The 16,087-nt window shown below is 46.6% G+C and overlaps 1 protein-coding gene across 7 annotated transcripts in view; it reads right to left on the bottom strand.

Annotated features, from left to right (window-relative positions):
* Positions 1-1,814: 1,814 nt before the first annotated feature.
* MRAS (muscle RAS oncogene homolog) overlaps positions 1,815-16,087 on the bottom strand; it is a 39,608-nt gene continuing 25,335 nt past the window's right edge. For all 7 annotated transcript variants that reach the window (XM_064718153.1, XM_064718159.1, XM_064718158.1 and 4 more), the window contains exons 4-7: positions 11,532-11,685; positions 8,312-8,411; positions 6,940-7,019; positions 1,815-3,940 (exon numbers count right to left, since the gene is read on the bottom strand). In XM_064718153.1, the coding sequence (XP_064574223.1) occupies positions 3,841-3,940; positions 6,940-7,019; positions 8,312-8,411; positions 11,532-11,685 (434 nt within the window). In that variant the 3' untranslated portion in view covers positions 1,815-3,840. The remainder of the gene's footprint in view (positions 3,941-6,939; positions 7,020-8,311; positions 8,412-11,531; positions 11,686-16,087) is intronic.

The raw sequence follows: 16,087 nt of genomic DNA, 5'->3' as shown, positions 1-16,087 counted from the left end.
TTGGCCTGAGGATGGTAACAAGCTTAAACAAAAAAATCTGACCCAGCATTACAATGCTGTCCTCTCTGTGCCCAATAATGCTCATTTCCTCTCCAGATGAGACACACCATGTATGTCAAAATCCCTCAGCCTGTCCTAATTTGCAAATTCTAGTACAGCTGTAGGTTAAAAGAGCCAGCCAAAATTAATTATTGCAGATTAAGGAACCGAGCAACAAATGGCAATAGCCTCTTGTTAAACTGAAACATCTGATCCAAACCAAGCAATTTCAGCCCCTTGTAAATACTTGCTTCTCTTGTTCACCATCTCCAGTGTTTTGCTGCTGAGCACCATCATCTGAACATTGTTTATTTATATGTACCCAGGCTATCTCACAGAGCAGCCTTGCCAGTGACAGCCCTGGCCTTGGCTGAGGCAGCCAAGACAGCAGGTTCGTAGGTGGCCACCACCTGCAGGCCTCCTCAGCTTTGGGGTGGTGGTGTTTGGTTTGGCTGTTATCAGGCTTTTCTGCCATTTAGAGTTGGCAGGCAGAGAGGGACAATTAAACTCTGCCCATGCCAAAGGAATATGTACCTATTTCAACCAGGTACTTCTCCTTTTCTTCTTTACCAACCCCCTTTTGAGAGACATGGGGTCAACAGACAAACAGGTGACTTGGCTTGGTGCAATAAATGTCCTGCACCTCAGAAGTTGGTAAGAAAACAGAGCCAGTGGCTGCTTTATAGGCAGGACCTGAGAGAGGAAACAGCAACATGATTTACCTGATGGCAGTGGTACAGATGCTATGGGATCCCAGGTCAGGGAGGTGATGACACCTTTGCAAAGCCAAAACTTAATTAATGGTTTGTTGTTCTACAAATATTATTCAATGTCTAAAATAGAAAAAGGAGGTTATTCAGCTATTAAATACCAAAAAATCTGTAAGGTTTTACTTCTCTTTTTATTTTGTTTGAAACTGTGTGTTGAAAGCAAGGTCAGGTCTAACATCAGATGATGCTAGGTCACTTGGACCATCAGCTCTTTGGCAATGAGTCCCATGTGTGCCCTTACAGGATCTACCTCCAGACTGCCCCTGACCACAACAAAAATGTCCCTATCCACTGGATGCTCCATAGGAAAATAGAAGCCACCCACAGCACAGTTGTTGTGTCACCAACTGGTGTCTCCCTACCAGGTCTGTAGGTGCTGTGCTCTCTATTTCCCAACAGCCCTGAATATGACAGGGGGGGTTAGGTGGCAGAAGGCTTTGTATACCTTGCTATTTTCAGCACCCTAGAATTGTCAGAGATACAATCCCTGCTGGAAAACACTCCTTGCTACAAACAAGCTGATGAATGTACAAGAAAACAGCCATGCTTTCCCCACTGGCCACTACTACATTTTCTGTTGTTAATCTGCTCCTTTCCCCTCCTCCTCCTCTCCATTATTCTGCAATAGCTGTTGGTTGCTAAAGGAATTGAAGAAACAATTAAGAAGCTTTAGAAAAAGCAGATAATTTCTCACATGCAGTGCTGAGTACACAGCAGATGTGACTCAAGAGACACACATGCTGTTTTCAGGCAAGCATTCCCAAGGGTTTAGATAAAAATAATAAGGATGGGGTGTTTCAGCAGAAATCAAGTTATTTTTAAGTGCAAGGGCTCTAGGGGGTATTAAAAGAGTTCCCTGAAATTGCCATAATCTTCTTCTGTGTGGGATCCCATAGCATTAGTAGTGTATAATTAAAACTATTAAGCCAGCAATCAGGCTAGACAGGGATTCTGGTGGGGAAGTGGTTACAGGGGTGATGGTGAAATGGGGTGGTTGCAAAGATCATCAGACAATTTCTGATTTACTGGAGGTTTTCAAAGCAGAACAAATGAAATGCCTACAGGGAGATCTTCTTCCAGAAGGCAGAGGCAAGTCTCAAGGACCAGAATTTGAAGTGGATGGCTTCAGTTGCTGCAGTTCTGTTCAGCCAGCACTGGGAGAAATGCTGCCATGGTCGGGAGCCACATCTCAGCTGACACAGCACGTTACTGAAGTGTATGGCCCACATCCAACCTAAGAGTCTGTGAGAGACACTTCTTTCCAATATCCCTCTGCTTAACCCATCCCCAGCATCTGTCACCACACCAAAGGGGACAGAGGCAGCAGAGTCAGCATTACCCCAAGCAGCTTGCTGAGCCAGCCACAGGCCTTTGCCATCTTCTGGCTGTGACGAAGACTGGACAAATGAAATCTGGTGGCAAATAGACAAGTACGGACAACTAAGTTTGTGATGATCATCATCTTGGATGGGTGTCTTCAATATCCAATACCAGGATTTTCTGTGCTCAGACACATAAATCTCGGGCATTCATACTCTGCCAATATTTTAAATCATGCCCACAAAGCATATTTGAATAGGATTCAAGCTGATGAAAAGCAAGTTGCTACTTTTAAACAGATTTGGTGACCACGTGAATGGATTCAATCCAGCACATGACATACCATTAAAGACAAATTTGCTACTGCAGCTCTTACTGCCCGGAAAGGTGTGAAAGAACACGTGGCCCCTCCAGGATGTGCACAGCCATATTTCTGGTGCTACAGATGGCAGTCTGAATGCTTGCAGGGTTTTTGCCTTGTCTTTTCATAAGGCATATTTAGTCCTTGCTGTTTTCAGGGAGACATTTTAGATAGAGTCAGCTTATGAAGAGACCCATCCCACTTGAATCATTTTAAAAACACCTTTTCCTTTCAAGTCACCAACTTGGCGAAGGAGGGAGAAGAAGAAACATTGAGCCAAACTCCATAAACACATTTTGTTTCCTGTGTGTGCGAGATGAGCCTGGGAAAAGCAAAACAATTAATCTACCCACGAGTGGCTTTGCAGGGAAAGGTTACGGAATAATAGAGTGATTTAGATCACACCACTTTACATGCATTTATGAGGGAGAAATTCAACACCCAAATAACAAATTCAGTTCAGATTTTACTTCCTTTCTCCCTTCCCCTCCACCCCCCTCCCCCAAAAATGAAATACCCTTCCATTTGTAAATTACTTTAATTTAAATACTTTCAGGTTAACAAAATGCCTTAAGTTTGACATGTCCAAAGTTACAAAACAGAAACAAAACCTCTTGACAAAGGGTAAGAAAAAAAATGTATAATCCAAGCCCAAACCTCCTTTCCTAAACTGGAGTTTATGGTCTGTGAGCTGGCAACCCTCCAGAGTCTGACACAATGTCTGGAGCACCCAGAGCAGCTGGAATTAATTTTCTTCCTCCAAATCTATGCACTTTCATATGAAGCTGTGTTTTGGCACTGCTGCCCAAGAGAGTCCAGTGCAAAAAATCTAAGCCTGGCCGTTGTTTCTTTGCAACCCAACACTTGCTGAGCAAACAACAAAAAGGAAGAAGAGGAGAAAAAAAAATTAAGAGAAAGAAAAACCCTTTCCCTTCCCCCACATACACAGACAACTGTACCAAACAGGGGGGCTATTCAATGCTGTTCAGAAATGGGTCACAAAGAGAAATGTTTGCAGATAAAACCAACACTTTTTTTTAACTTCTGCCTTGTTTTTTTTGTTTTGTTTTTATAAACATCATGGAGGCCCCTGGAAGGTGCTGGGGATGTTTGAGAGTTGAGGTCCTGCTGATCCCTGCTGCCTCCCATTGGCACAGCTCCCACGCTGGCCCTGGCGTGCAGCCCCTCTCCAGGGTCCGGCCCCTCTGAGCGCCCGCTCCGGGTCTGAGCTGCCACAGGGAGCCCACGGGGCCCTGAGGGCATCAGCATCGGGCTGCAGCTCCTCACCCGGGCTGCTGGGGGGCCAGGAGGGGAGGAGGGAGGCATCCAAGGCACTCCCAGGGTGTCCTGTCACAAAATCACACACTGGAGTTTGTGGGAGCCCGTAGCTCTGTCCCCTCGCCATTTGGTCTTTTTCTTCTTCTTCTGGCTTTTCTCTGGGATCTGTTGCCTGTTTTGGGAGACAGAGAAGAAAGCAGGCAGGTGAGACATACGGCTGGGCTGGATTCAGAGCCCTGGGCAGCCTGTAGAGCAGCATCTTGGTGTGCATGTGCATATTTGCATACATGCCTCCTATACCCTTCCAGCACTGCATGGCTTTTCATGCCACACTGCTGGGCCTGGCCTGTATTCTTCAGGAAGGAGGAAAGAAGCCATTAAGGATAATGGCAGGGATGCATGTCCTGCCAGGGCACTATGCCTCCAGCTGCCCATGGTGAACTGCTGCCTCCTCCCCTGCCATGGGGGCTGCTCTGGGAAACAGGGATGCTCCAAGTGATGTAATGTCATCCATTACACTGCTGACACTCCGTAGGGAAGCAGATGAGAGATACAGAGAGCACTGAGAAATACACTCTTCTGCCTTTCAGCTGGCATTGCCCTTAGCCAGCTGCACTGATGCAGGCTTGGTGATGGAGGGGAGCTAAAACATAATAAACCAAGAACTGCGTTTGCTGCTGAAGGGGCTCTGGCTTCCTCTGATGTTGTGAAGAGCACTGGTGCACAGAGAATGAGCTGACCCCAGACAGATGTCTCTGGCTGTCTGAAGTCACAGCCACCAGGAACACACAGCTGAGAGCCCCCCTGCAGCGTGCCCTGGAGCTGTGAGCAGCCTCTGAAGCATTCTGTTCAGGGCTTCTCCCTGTCCAGGAAGGTGAGGCACTGCCCAAATGCCTGTTTGCAGCTGCACCCAGCTGCAGCAGCTACTCTGCCAGCCCAGCAGTGCAAATCCAACGAAGGCTCTGTAACTCAAACACCTGACAGGCAGCCTGTAGATGTAGATTTCAGTGCAAGATAAAACATACAGACACCAGCAGCTTCCACAGATTCAAACCTGAGAGTCTGAACAGTTCAAAAGCAGCCTCTTTGTCATGTAATATACCAGGCATTAAAGCAAGTAATCCAGACCAGGATGAGACATTACTGGGGTATAAATCACTGTGACTTTAGCTGATGTTTCTCTTACAGCCTCAGCTTCCAAATTCTTGCAACCACGTGAAAAACTCAGCCCTGACTATTAAGACTTCTTCTCAGTGAATATGAAGGCTGCAGGTATGAAAACCATAAAACTTTAAAGCTCAAAACTACAAAGACGCAATTCAGAAAATTCTTTAAATCTGGATAAACCCTAAGTGACTGCAAGCTGTTCATACTCTTCTGGATCTGTTTTAGAGATCCAGAAACCACACCCTGGGCCTGCTCAAGGCTTCTGCTGTGACAGTTCCTGTGTGTGCATGGCTGCAGCATAAAAGGGGTATCAGGAAATTTAAAACATCTCTTGAGTGGACTCAATCACCCCACTCCTTTCTGGATTACTTCCAGAAAACAGCTTCTTGCATGAAGCTAAATAAACTGGGAATCAGCCAAGTGCAAGGCGCACCAACAGTGCAACCCTGAACAAGCATCCTCACCCCGAGAGCTCACAAGGGCTCTGAGGAAGCCCTTCATTTGCAAAGCACTCCGTCAATGACAGTTATCAGGGAGCTGAAATTTACATTTTATTTGAAAAAGCTTACTTGAAAACCAGAAAAACAATACTTGATGGGTGATGCTACCCATGACTGTGGACAATTTGTAACGTCCAAAAACCAAGCAAAGCTGCTTTGTGGCCAATGTCCAGCCAGATCACACAGCATCTTCCTGCTCTCTGACTTAACCTGAGTTCCAGCTCTTGTGAACATTGCTGGTGCCCTTGACATCACAGGCTGGCAAGGACTGACATTAGCTACTCAGGAAACTGAGGTGTACCACTTATTTTTGAGGTTATGGAGTGCATTTTCAGGGCTTGAAATTAGTAATGCCTCATTACAATACTCCTTTCAGCCTGCTTGGAGCTGTGTTACGTGGAGAAAGCAAACAAAGCCTTTCCATCTTATTTTGGCTGTTTTCCTTTCCTGCAGAGCAGAGTAGATGGTGGTAAGAGCTTGCTGCAACACAAAAGTAATATCCAGCCAACTAATACCGAGTTAGAGAACAGTTGGGAAAGAGCTTGGGACACTTCCAACTCAATTCTCCAAAGACTTTCTGCCCTCTGCTTTTGAGACATGTGGGAAGAGTGGGCAGTACCATCTGGTTTTGATGGAGGCTGGCTTGAGGCTCTGCTAGGATATTCACAAGTACAGATATGCTGTGAATAAATGCCTTGTGGTTTAATTGCCGGGCGAGGCACTTTGACTGCGCGGCAGGGAGGAGCACGATTTCAGCTCAGCGCCCTCCCAAAACATGAAGAATGAGGGCCCAGAAAATCTGGCAGACAACTAGTGCCAGAAAAACAAATCTTCTCAGAGAGAACTGAGGTTATCAGCGAGATGCTGGGATGTGTGTGCAGCTCTTTTCCTGCAGGGGAGCCGGGCTCTGGGAAGGCAGTCCCTCCCTGCTGGCAGCAGGAGCAAGGGTTCGCCCGGAGAGCGCGTTTGCCAAAACGAGCAAAGGCAGCTCATGCCAGAACTGGGAACAAACCTCTGCAGTCTGAGGAAACCTGGGGCTTAGCCATTAGGTCATGCAGTTTCTCATACAAAATAGCTTAATTTTTTCCATTTAGTGAGCAGAAAATGTTAGAAGTCGCCTACAGCATTAGAATTTTGTAGAATTTTTTGCTGGTCCTTTTTAACTTCTAGCAAGCCAAGACCCTGAGAGGACAAAACTATGAAAACCCAAATTACTGGTCCAGAGCTTTCAATGCCAGCCTTTTAGAGCTGATCATTATAGTAGGCTTTGCACTGTTCATTGAACAAAAAATTTTCATTTCAGCTACTTCTTACTGGGCATGGTACTGATGTCCTGCATGGGTAGCTAAGTGCTAGTAACAGACCTAAGCAGATACAGGACAAGGAAGTTAATAAACACCAGAAATATCCCACCCCCAAGAAAACCTGGCTCCTGACTCTCTGAGCCATGACTCCTGCACATCCCATCCATGGGCAGCAAGGAAGGGAGGAGTTTGCAGCTTACCTTATAACCCTCACGAGATCATGGAAGGCCTTGTCCACGTTCAGAGGTGGGTCCTTGGCACTGGTTTCTATATAAGGAATCTAGAGGAGAGAAGTGTATCATGAAAGAGATCAGTGATAATACCAGTTTCAAAATGAAAAGCCTGAAGGCTGGAGAAACGGGCTGCTAATACCACAGAAATACAGGTAAACAAAATGTTGCCATGACACTGCTATCAACACCCTCACGCTTGCAGCAAGGTCAGCAACTGCTTACAAAAGGTCTGGAATAAGCACCAGGCTAAACAGCTGCTATTGAGGTCTGGGTTTGGGGGAGAATAATCCCAGACTTTATGTTGTCAGATGTTCTCTCCCCCTGAGCTGTGCTCACCGACATGAAAATAGCCGAAGGTTGTTGAAAGACCAGCACTTGCCAAAAATTCTTGCTTGCCACATTTTATTGGACTACTGCATGAATATTTCATGACTACAATTCCCCTTCAGTGTAAAATGATCTTCCCCTTCAAAGTCTGACAGCCAGATGGGGCCTCCTAGAGTGCTTGTCCAGCACACTGGCAGATTTATAAAACTGCCTCTGATAAGGTATTTTCATGCATGGCCTTTTCCAAGGCGTGTGTATAGAGATGGATACAACATGCTGGGCTGCAGTTTAGGTGTCCTGGCTCTGACAGAAACCAGATTCCATGGGGAGGGGGAGTGAACCTGCCCTGCCAAACTCCCATCGAGGTTTGCTTAGAAACCACCACACACTTGTCCTTCAGGCACAGCAAGCTGCCAAGAGGTCTCAGGCTTGTTTGCCTTTACCCTTTCCTTCAGTTCCACCTCCTAAGGGAGTTGCTGTCTCCCTCTGGGTGTTCAGGGCTGCTGGCATTTCGAGGTGATTAGTGGAGCAGCATGTGATCTGCACCCATATAAGACCAATTTCTCAGGCTAAACTAACAGCATGAATAATGCAGAGCTGAGATGGTGGGCCAGATTTATATAGGCTTAACAACCCTGTTAACTTCATTATCTTTAACAAGCTCAGGCACCTGGATATACCTTCTAATGCCTGACTCTGCCTTTTCACTCCAGGGAAGTGAACTTTCTTCTCTCATCCTGAACACTTCTCAGCACTTTCAGACACCTTGTCCAGAAGTCTCAGTGATGGCCACAGCTCTCCTAGAGCCTGGTGCACAGCAGAGGTTCTGGTTTCAGTGATGAACTGGCCCTACTGGAAGGAAACTGCAGAACTGCTACTTTGTAGTAGTCAAAGATGTATTTACAAATGTTTCATTGTAAGCTTTAATGCAGCCCCTAATGAGCACAGCTTTCGATTCTGAATGCCTGTAATAGGACTTTCAATAAGCCATTAAATAATCCTGCAAACTTACGTTATGTTTTGTTGCCATTTCTCTCCCCTGTTCTCTTGTAATTTTCCGTAAGTGCATTAGATCAACTTTGTTTGCCACCAAAATCATTGGAAAAGACTCCCTGGAAAAAATCAAAACCACCACCCAATTATTACCACACTACAACAAAAATTATGAGCATAAATTTCACTTTTTGATGCTGACATAACCTAACATATTCAGCTACAGACATACCACATATGTGTAAAGAAATAAAAAGAAAACCCCCAGGCTGTGCTATACATATGCTCACATTGTAAAAAATTTACTTGACAAGTTGCATGCATGCACACATTCCTTGTTATTTGTAGGGACTTCAGGAACTTATTGTCACAATTTCTGCAATGCCTGATGATAACTAAGCCTGAAGATCCAACTAGGTGAAGAAAGATCTAGAGAATTAGCCAGAAAATCAACTGAGACATAAAGACAGATCTTGGACAGGAGACTGGGACTCTTTTGTATTAGTTAAGGCATCTCAGTAACTGCATATCTTGGCAAGATACTGAGGGATGATGGAAGAATTGGAGTAATTTCATTCCTGGTCATCTACTGAGAGCAACTGTGGGGGAAGAAAGATGGACTCTGGGAGCTGGTGCTTATAGGGGCATCAAATGGGGGAGCAAATGAGGGGGAGCAGAGATGCCCATCAGCTGTTACCCCAAGACAAACTGGGCTTGGCAGTGGGAGCTGGAAGGAGGCTGGAAGGAACCAAAGAGATTTGTTAAGCTTCCAGTGCTATTACCTACCATCTCCTGTTTCTAATCCCAGAAAAAAAACCCAAACCCATCTCTCTCTGTAATAATACTCAATATTTCCTTAACTACCACGTGCCTGCCTTCAGCCACCACCTGAGAAGAGATCCATTTATCCACAGCATGTCCTGTGCAAGGCTCTCCCCCCTCTCCCCCTGAAGAAAGCTCCACTGTTCCAGTGATAAACAGAACCAAGGCTGGGAGCCATGGGAGGTGTTGGCAGTGCCACACTCTGTCCTCTGGCTTCATGAAGCAGAGCAATCAGCTGCTGCAGGGCCTCTTGGCCACTGCTGGGAGAGAGGAGGTCCCTTCTGACCACTGACACTTACTGCAGTATTGTTGTCCTATATTTAAGTCCTCCTAAATGATCCCAGTATTCTCTGCTGTAACAGAGCTGATTTTACTGGGGTAAGGAGCAGCTGGCCATACTCATTTCTGTATAAAACACTTCCCTGGTAACTCTGGATTTTTAAACAGCGTTTCTGGGTCATTTTTCATCGAGATGATAAGAGCTCCATCTTCCCTCTGGCATGTTGCCCCATTGCTCTGGCTGGAAAAATACCGTACTGCACTCTGCATTTTAAATGAGTCTTAGAGTTATTCATTCTGATAATGTGACTGTGATTTAATGTTAATACCTGAGCATTGATATATCTTGACTCTGATCCTTCTGGAGCAAAATATTTGCTTGTCTGGATTATTTGATTGCTTTTTGGCTTGCGGCACATTGATTAGAAAGGGATTACTTTTGGATGGTATATCATTTTCCTTGTTTACATCAGGCATAAAACTCTATGGGGACTTTGTTCCCTATTGTAAGCTGCACAACTGCTAGTTGGACAAAGCTGCTACAGTTGGAAATTTTGCTATAATGAAAGTTGCGGAAAGAAAATGGGAGGAAGGCTTTGAACAGCCCTGCTAACACAGCAGCCTGCAATTCTTTTGGATTATAAGTTGCCAAAACCGCTTGCCAGACTGAAAACCAGGGTGACGCTCTGCTCCCAGCTCCCTGTGGGTTTAGCAGGAGGTTTTTTACTCATGTTGCTCCCACTGCTGTGATTTTCTGCCCCAGCTCAGGTTTTGGTGAAGCATTAATACGCTCCTCACGCTCGGAGTGGCGCTGAGCAGGGAGCACAAACAACCTCGCCAGCCCGTTTCACTTCCTGCCTCTCACACGCTGCTGCAGCACTGCACAGCGCGTGTGGAGGGCAAAAGTTTCAGTCCAGAGCAAACAGTGAACACCACATCTTATTTTCACCAAGTTAAATTAGATAAAATCAGCATCAGATTGGGGCAGGTTACAGGAAATTCTGTCCTGTCTCCTTCAGCTTTTAGAAACAGATTTACTTTGCCTCAGGCTAAGCCAGCAGTGCTGAGGCTGCTGTGATTTGGGAGGCTGACTGAGGGACTGACATTCTTCTTCGTTTCAATGAAATCAAAGGGTGGTTTCTCCTTTACTTTTCACTCTTGTGGGTTACACTTTGGATGCTTTACTGGAAGAGCTGTCAGCTGTGAACCTCACATGATAGGAGTCCACCCTTCCTGTGGGGAAGTTATTCAGAGCTGTGAAAGGAAGCCAGCAACGAGGCCCAAACCCTCTGGTGACTTTTCTTGATGACTTCCATAATTAAAAGTCATTATGAACGGAAGAACTAAGTGATTCAAAGCTGCAGACATATAAGGGCTTAATTCACACCCCACCCAGTGAGAATGGATCCATTGCCTCTCAAACCAGGATGGGAAGAGGGAGTTATCTTGTAGATAAAGCAGCAGCTTCCCCTCACTGAGCCAGGACACATTTATTTACCATGATTAAATTCCCAGTGCTACCTTCTCCCCTGCACATGCAAGGAGGAGAGAGGTGACCTCTCCCCAGGCACAGACAGATGTTTTATTCTGTGTAATTGTTCACTGCAGAGCACAGTGCATTAACTACATTACATCTCTGGTACGAAATACAGTTCCTTCCAGCACAAACTTTTTCCCCTTCAAGACACTTGCTCACACCTCAAATAATGCAGGGCCTTTGAAGGTGTGTTTGGCACAAGCCAGGGACAGGAAGATGGTACCAAGACACACAAAATAATTAGGGCTGAAATGCTTGCTGGCTCCCTGCTGGTGATCCCAAAGTGCCTGCACTGTACCCAGAGCATCCTTCCCCCTCTTCAGAGCTGAGCTGGTCACCTTCAAAGGTGTCTGATCTCTCTTTCTCACACTGCTCTGGCAGAAGTTTCTCCCTTCCAGACATCTTTTCACTCCATTGTAGCACCACTGACCCTTTCCACACTGAAAGCCCTTCATGCTTATCAGAAGTAAACCACTTCTTATTCACCACACTGAGGCCCACAAATGCCACCTAAGGATTTGTCTCGGGACATGCAGAAGGCAGAAGCTGGGGTCAGGTTGCAGCCATCCCCCAGGATGGTGGGGAGCCCCATGGCACCCACCTGTCCTTGACTCTGAGGATCAGCTGGTGGAACCGGTCCACGTGCTCGAAGCTGGCCTTGTCTGTCACCGAGTAGACGATGAGGAAACCATCTCCAGTCCTCATGTACTGCTCCCGCATTGCACTGAACTCCTCCTGGCCTGCAGTATCCAGAACTAGGACAGAACAGACAAAGGTTTTTAATTATTGTGGGGGACCTGTAGCTGCTGGCACCACTATGTGTCCTGTGGCCTTTCTGCCTCTGCTGGGCTTCCTCAAAGACTGCAAAGATGTGATGAAATCAAGTTGGATTGACAAGGGGGCTTCTGTCCCAGACCTCACTCATCCTTGTATGCCTAAGTTGGGAGCAGGGGAAGAGGACACCGTGGATTTCATTTTCCTTTTCCAGTACCAAATACAGATCACTGAATTTGGAGAGTTGCTCCTCTGGCAAGATACAGCTCAAAGTATTTCACAGCCCTTCCAACTTTTCCCTTTCCCAGAAAAGAAAACCCAAGACTGGAAGGTTAGCTAAAAGCCAGTTTAAATGTCAGGGATAACCTACTAAATGCATGGTGAAGCAGAGCTGGGAGACAACCCAAAGTAAAGGCTACAAGCATTTTCCTTTTCTCAACACCTGGATATTGTTTCTAGACCATTTTGTCCTTCAGAGTGAGCCTTGGAGAACTCCCCTTAAATATTTAGTCTCAAATGGTGTGCTGATACTAAGGAGGTAGCTTAAACAGATGGAAAAGCTTTAAGTACCTAGCACATCCAATACAGTGATCACATTTCTGTGAATAAATCCATGCTCAAATCCCCTAAAACACCTCAGTTGTGACAGCCACTCAGATGCTGTTCCCCACTAGATTAAACTTAATGGAATCATAACTCACTGGTTCTCCATGGATCTGTCTTGCAGGGGGTCCCATCACTTGTGGAACAAGCAACCCCAGCCTTCTGGGTAAACACCACATACACACATCAGTGCTAGCTCCTGAGCCCCAGCTTTGTGCACAGCCAGGAGGAGGGTACCAGAGGAGTTCACCAGTTTAGGCTACGCCAGTACCAACATGGGGTGCACTCAGAGTGCATTGGCTGCTCAGAAGTACCAGTCCTAATGCATCATTGCACCCCAGAGGCAAACAGGGGACCTTCATGCTGACTGGGAGAATTTTCACATCCCAGTCAACTGGGCTGGGTGGGAAAACTGTTTTGCCTCTGCTGTACAGCCATGGTGTAAACATCTGCTGCCCACAAGTGATGGGGAAAGCCCAGGGTAGCCGTGGATGGAGACAGTGGCAGGAGCATACTGCTGACAGAGCAGCAGGGCTTGATACAGGTTTGTCTGGTCTGAACCACTCCACAGACCCAGCAAGGTGTTCCCTGCAGGGGAAGTGCTCAGGCTGCCCCAGTTTCCAGATGGGACCATGATAAAGACCACTTTGCTGCATCAGCACAGGTGGACATGCTGCATGTCACAGCACACCTCAGGAGCCAGCCACACACCTCCACTGCATGTCTGGAAGAGAGCCAGCTACACTGGAAGACCTGGAGACCTTCCTTGGTGCTGGCAGGCCCTTTAAAGCCTTCAGCCTCATTTGTTCTCCTGCCTTAACTGGTGTTGAAAGTCTGTTTTCATGAACTCTTAAGGTAAAAAGAGCTTCCAGGCTCTTGCAAAGACCCTGAGATTTAAGCTTATTTGCCAAGATTGTTGGAAAGTCACCTGAGTCTCTTCATAGCCTTTTATCCTGCTCCTCCCCTCTAAATCTAGGAAACAAGAGTCTCAGCTCAAAGGCATTTCAGCTATTCTTACGGACTGTACAAAAAAAAAAAGAAAAAAAAAGGAAACAGAAAACCCAAAGAGACTGCATGTGCTGGTAAATTTCTATGCCCTGGGCAGAACTGGTACCATGGAATAAGGCCAGGGAACTGGGACAGAAGAGGAAATTAATCTCTCCTACCTGCCCAACTTGTACAGAGAGGCTGGGCTGCCCTCATCTGACTCCTGCAGCAGCTAGACACGGTGTCAGGGCAGGGCTGAGAGCTGACAGCCAGCACACAAACCCAACTTGTGGGAGAGTGGGAGAGATCCCTGCTGAGAGCTGAGCCCTCCTGCCCTCCCTCCCCCTGAGACAGGGCAGGTGCCCCAGCACAAGCTGTGGGCAGGAAGGTGGAGATGGATGTGCTGTATCCTGCATGGTAACTTGCTTAGGGACTTCCCCTTGCTCTGGCACATTTGCCAACTTCTCATGAAACACATAAGAAGCATCCAGCTGTGCCTTTGCACCCATCAACCCATCCCCAGCTGCTGCCCCTCCAAAGCTCTGCACCCCTGGGAGAGGGGGCAAGCCCTGGTGGGGGCTGTGGGGATACCCCAGTGCATGGGGCTCTCCTACCTTGCCTGGATCTTGGCCATCACACTAAACACAGGCAGAGCTGCTGTGTCAGCAGCTGCTATTCAAAGGGAATTCACTTACAGCATTGATAAAAAGGTGAGCAAGTCCAGGCAGCACTTAAAATGGCAATTTGAAAGTGTAAGTAAAAGACACACAGCAGTGAAGGTTAAGATTATTAATACAAAGTTAAGCATTGTGTAGATGGCCACACAAAGTCCTTGTCTTAACTTTAAATGTACTCTTCATTAAGGCAAACCCCCAGCCTAACACTTCTGTGCTTTGTGAATTGTAAACAACAGAGGAGAGGGGTCTGGATCCTTTGTAGGGAAGGACCCCATCCTGAAAAACATCAGCACCAAAAAAGGGCCAGATGTAAGTGGCTTTGCTTGTGGTGTCTTGTGGCATAAAAGCTTCAAGACAACTCCTACCTATAGAAATGGGAAGGAGCAAGGAGAAACTTGGGAAGGGGTAGCTCAGAAGGTGATTTTCTTCCCAAAGGGATGAGAAGATTTAGCATATTAGCCAGCATTCACCTTCTTTTAAAATTGCTATTTCTACAGACAGGATGGCAGAAGACAGAAAGAACCATGAGTAGAGAACTGTGAGCTGGTACACTTTAAACCACCAGTTGCCCCACTGGCAGCACATAAATGCCAGCATGGAAACAAGGACCAAAGCACAGTGGGTTTCTCCTACCTCATTCTTCCAGGAACTGAAATCAGACTCATAGGCTGTACATAGTCAGGGACTTCCAACAGAAAACTTTGTGAATTTCTCACAAATTTGACCGAAGAAGCAAGGAGGAGCAATTATGAAAGCATTTGGGTAAGTTGAAGGAGAGAGAAGCCAAGGATGATGTATGATGTAGGACCAGACATCCAAAGAGGGCAAAGCCATTTAGAGCTATCATGAGACCAGCTGGAGACTAAACTAAGAGCAATTAGGCTGTGAGAGCCCAGCAGGGAGGTCTCCTGCTCTGCAGGTAAGAGGTTGCTGAGTGAAGAGATGGCCTTTTCGAGTTTCCAGTGGATGTGACCCCCAGCTGCTGTGATGAACTCCCTGCTAATTGAATCCTGCCCCTTTAGAGCTCTCCATACCATTTTTCTGTGAATCCTGATGGGTTATGCAAGAGTGCAGCTGCCTAGAGAGCACTTCTGAGCAGGCACAGGAGCCCAGGAATATACAGGAATTTGTGGTCCAAAATAGAAGCCCTTGGTGCTTCAAGGTGTACATGTGGCAATGTCTCTGCAACTGACAGTGCTCCAAGTGGCCATCCAGAGACAAAGGCACTTGGTGAACCTAAACCAAGGGCAGAGACACACTGTGAACTCTAAGCCAGCAACAGCATTGCTTTTTCTGGAGCCTAGGCTGGATTCAGATCAAACACAGCATTCCCAGCCTTCGAGGAGCTCAGATCTGGTTGTGCAAGTGAGCTCTTCTCTTTTCATATCTAGGCAAAATGTCCTCCTACATCTTTACTTTGCCAGGCAGCTGGGTGTATAGGTCACCTCAAGAGACTTCTCCACTGTCCATGGCATCTAGAGGGGATAAAGATGAACTGACAGGCACGTGAACCCATTTTCTGTCCTTCAGCCTTTGGGTTTCACTGCCCTGCAGCTTGGTACATAAGACCATGGGAAAACTGAACCTGAATTGCCAAGTCAAACTAACAAGCCTCAGGCTGAGCAAAGCCACCTCCATGGTCTCTGTCTTCCATCAGCAGCACCATGGGAGAGGGCACTGCCTTCAGCTGAGGAACTGGCATTCTGGGCACTGCACAGATGGGGTACTGGGGTCACAGCTCCTATTCTGTGTCCCCACACCCCAAGTCACCTTGAAGAGGTATGAGGTGCCCTTGCCATGTGCAAAGCAAGGCAGATGTTTCACTCTGTCACTCTGATGCTTCTGCTCCTTCTCAGACACAGCCGTGCTGCCCCTGGCATGACAGCTTTCCTCAGCAAAAAACACATGATAGGAAAACACTGGGGCTTTTATGAGCCCTTCTTCTGTGCCCTAACTAAATACACAGATGTTATAACATGGAAAACCCAAGTACTTGAATTCTTGCCCTTTCTTTAAGCAAAAAGAAGACAGGCTTCCACATCAATAAACAGAAAAAAGATGCAAGCCCTTAAAGGAGCCCTTTCTCTAACAAAGGGCAAGTATTCAAAGCTTTGTG

This window comes from Zonotrichia leucophrys, chromosome 7 (genome assembly GCF_028769735.1).
Source record: "Zonotrichia leucophrys gambelii isolate GWCS_2022_RI chromosome 7, RI_Zleu_2.0, whole genome shotgun sequence".
In the NCBI taxonomy this organism is placed as follows: Eukaryota; Metazoa; Chordata; class Aves; order Passeriformes; family Passerellidae; genus Zonotrichia; species Zonotrichia leucophrys.
Note: the sequence above shows the minus strand (reverse complement) of the source record. Positions and strands in the feature narration are given on the sequence as shown.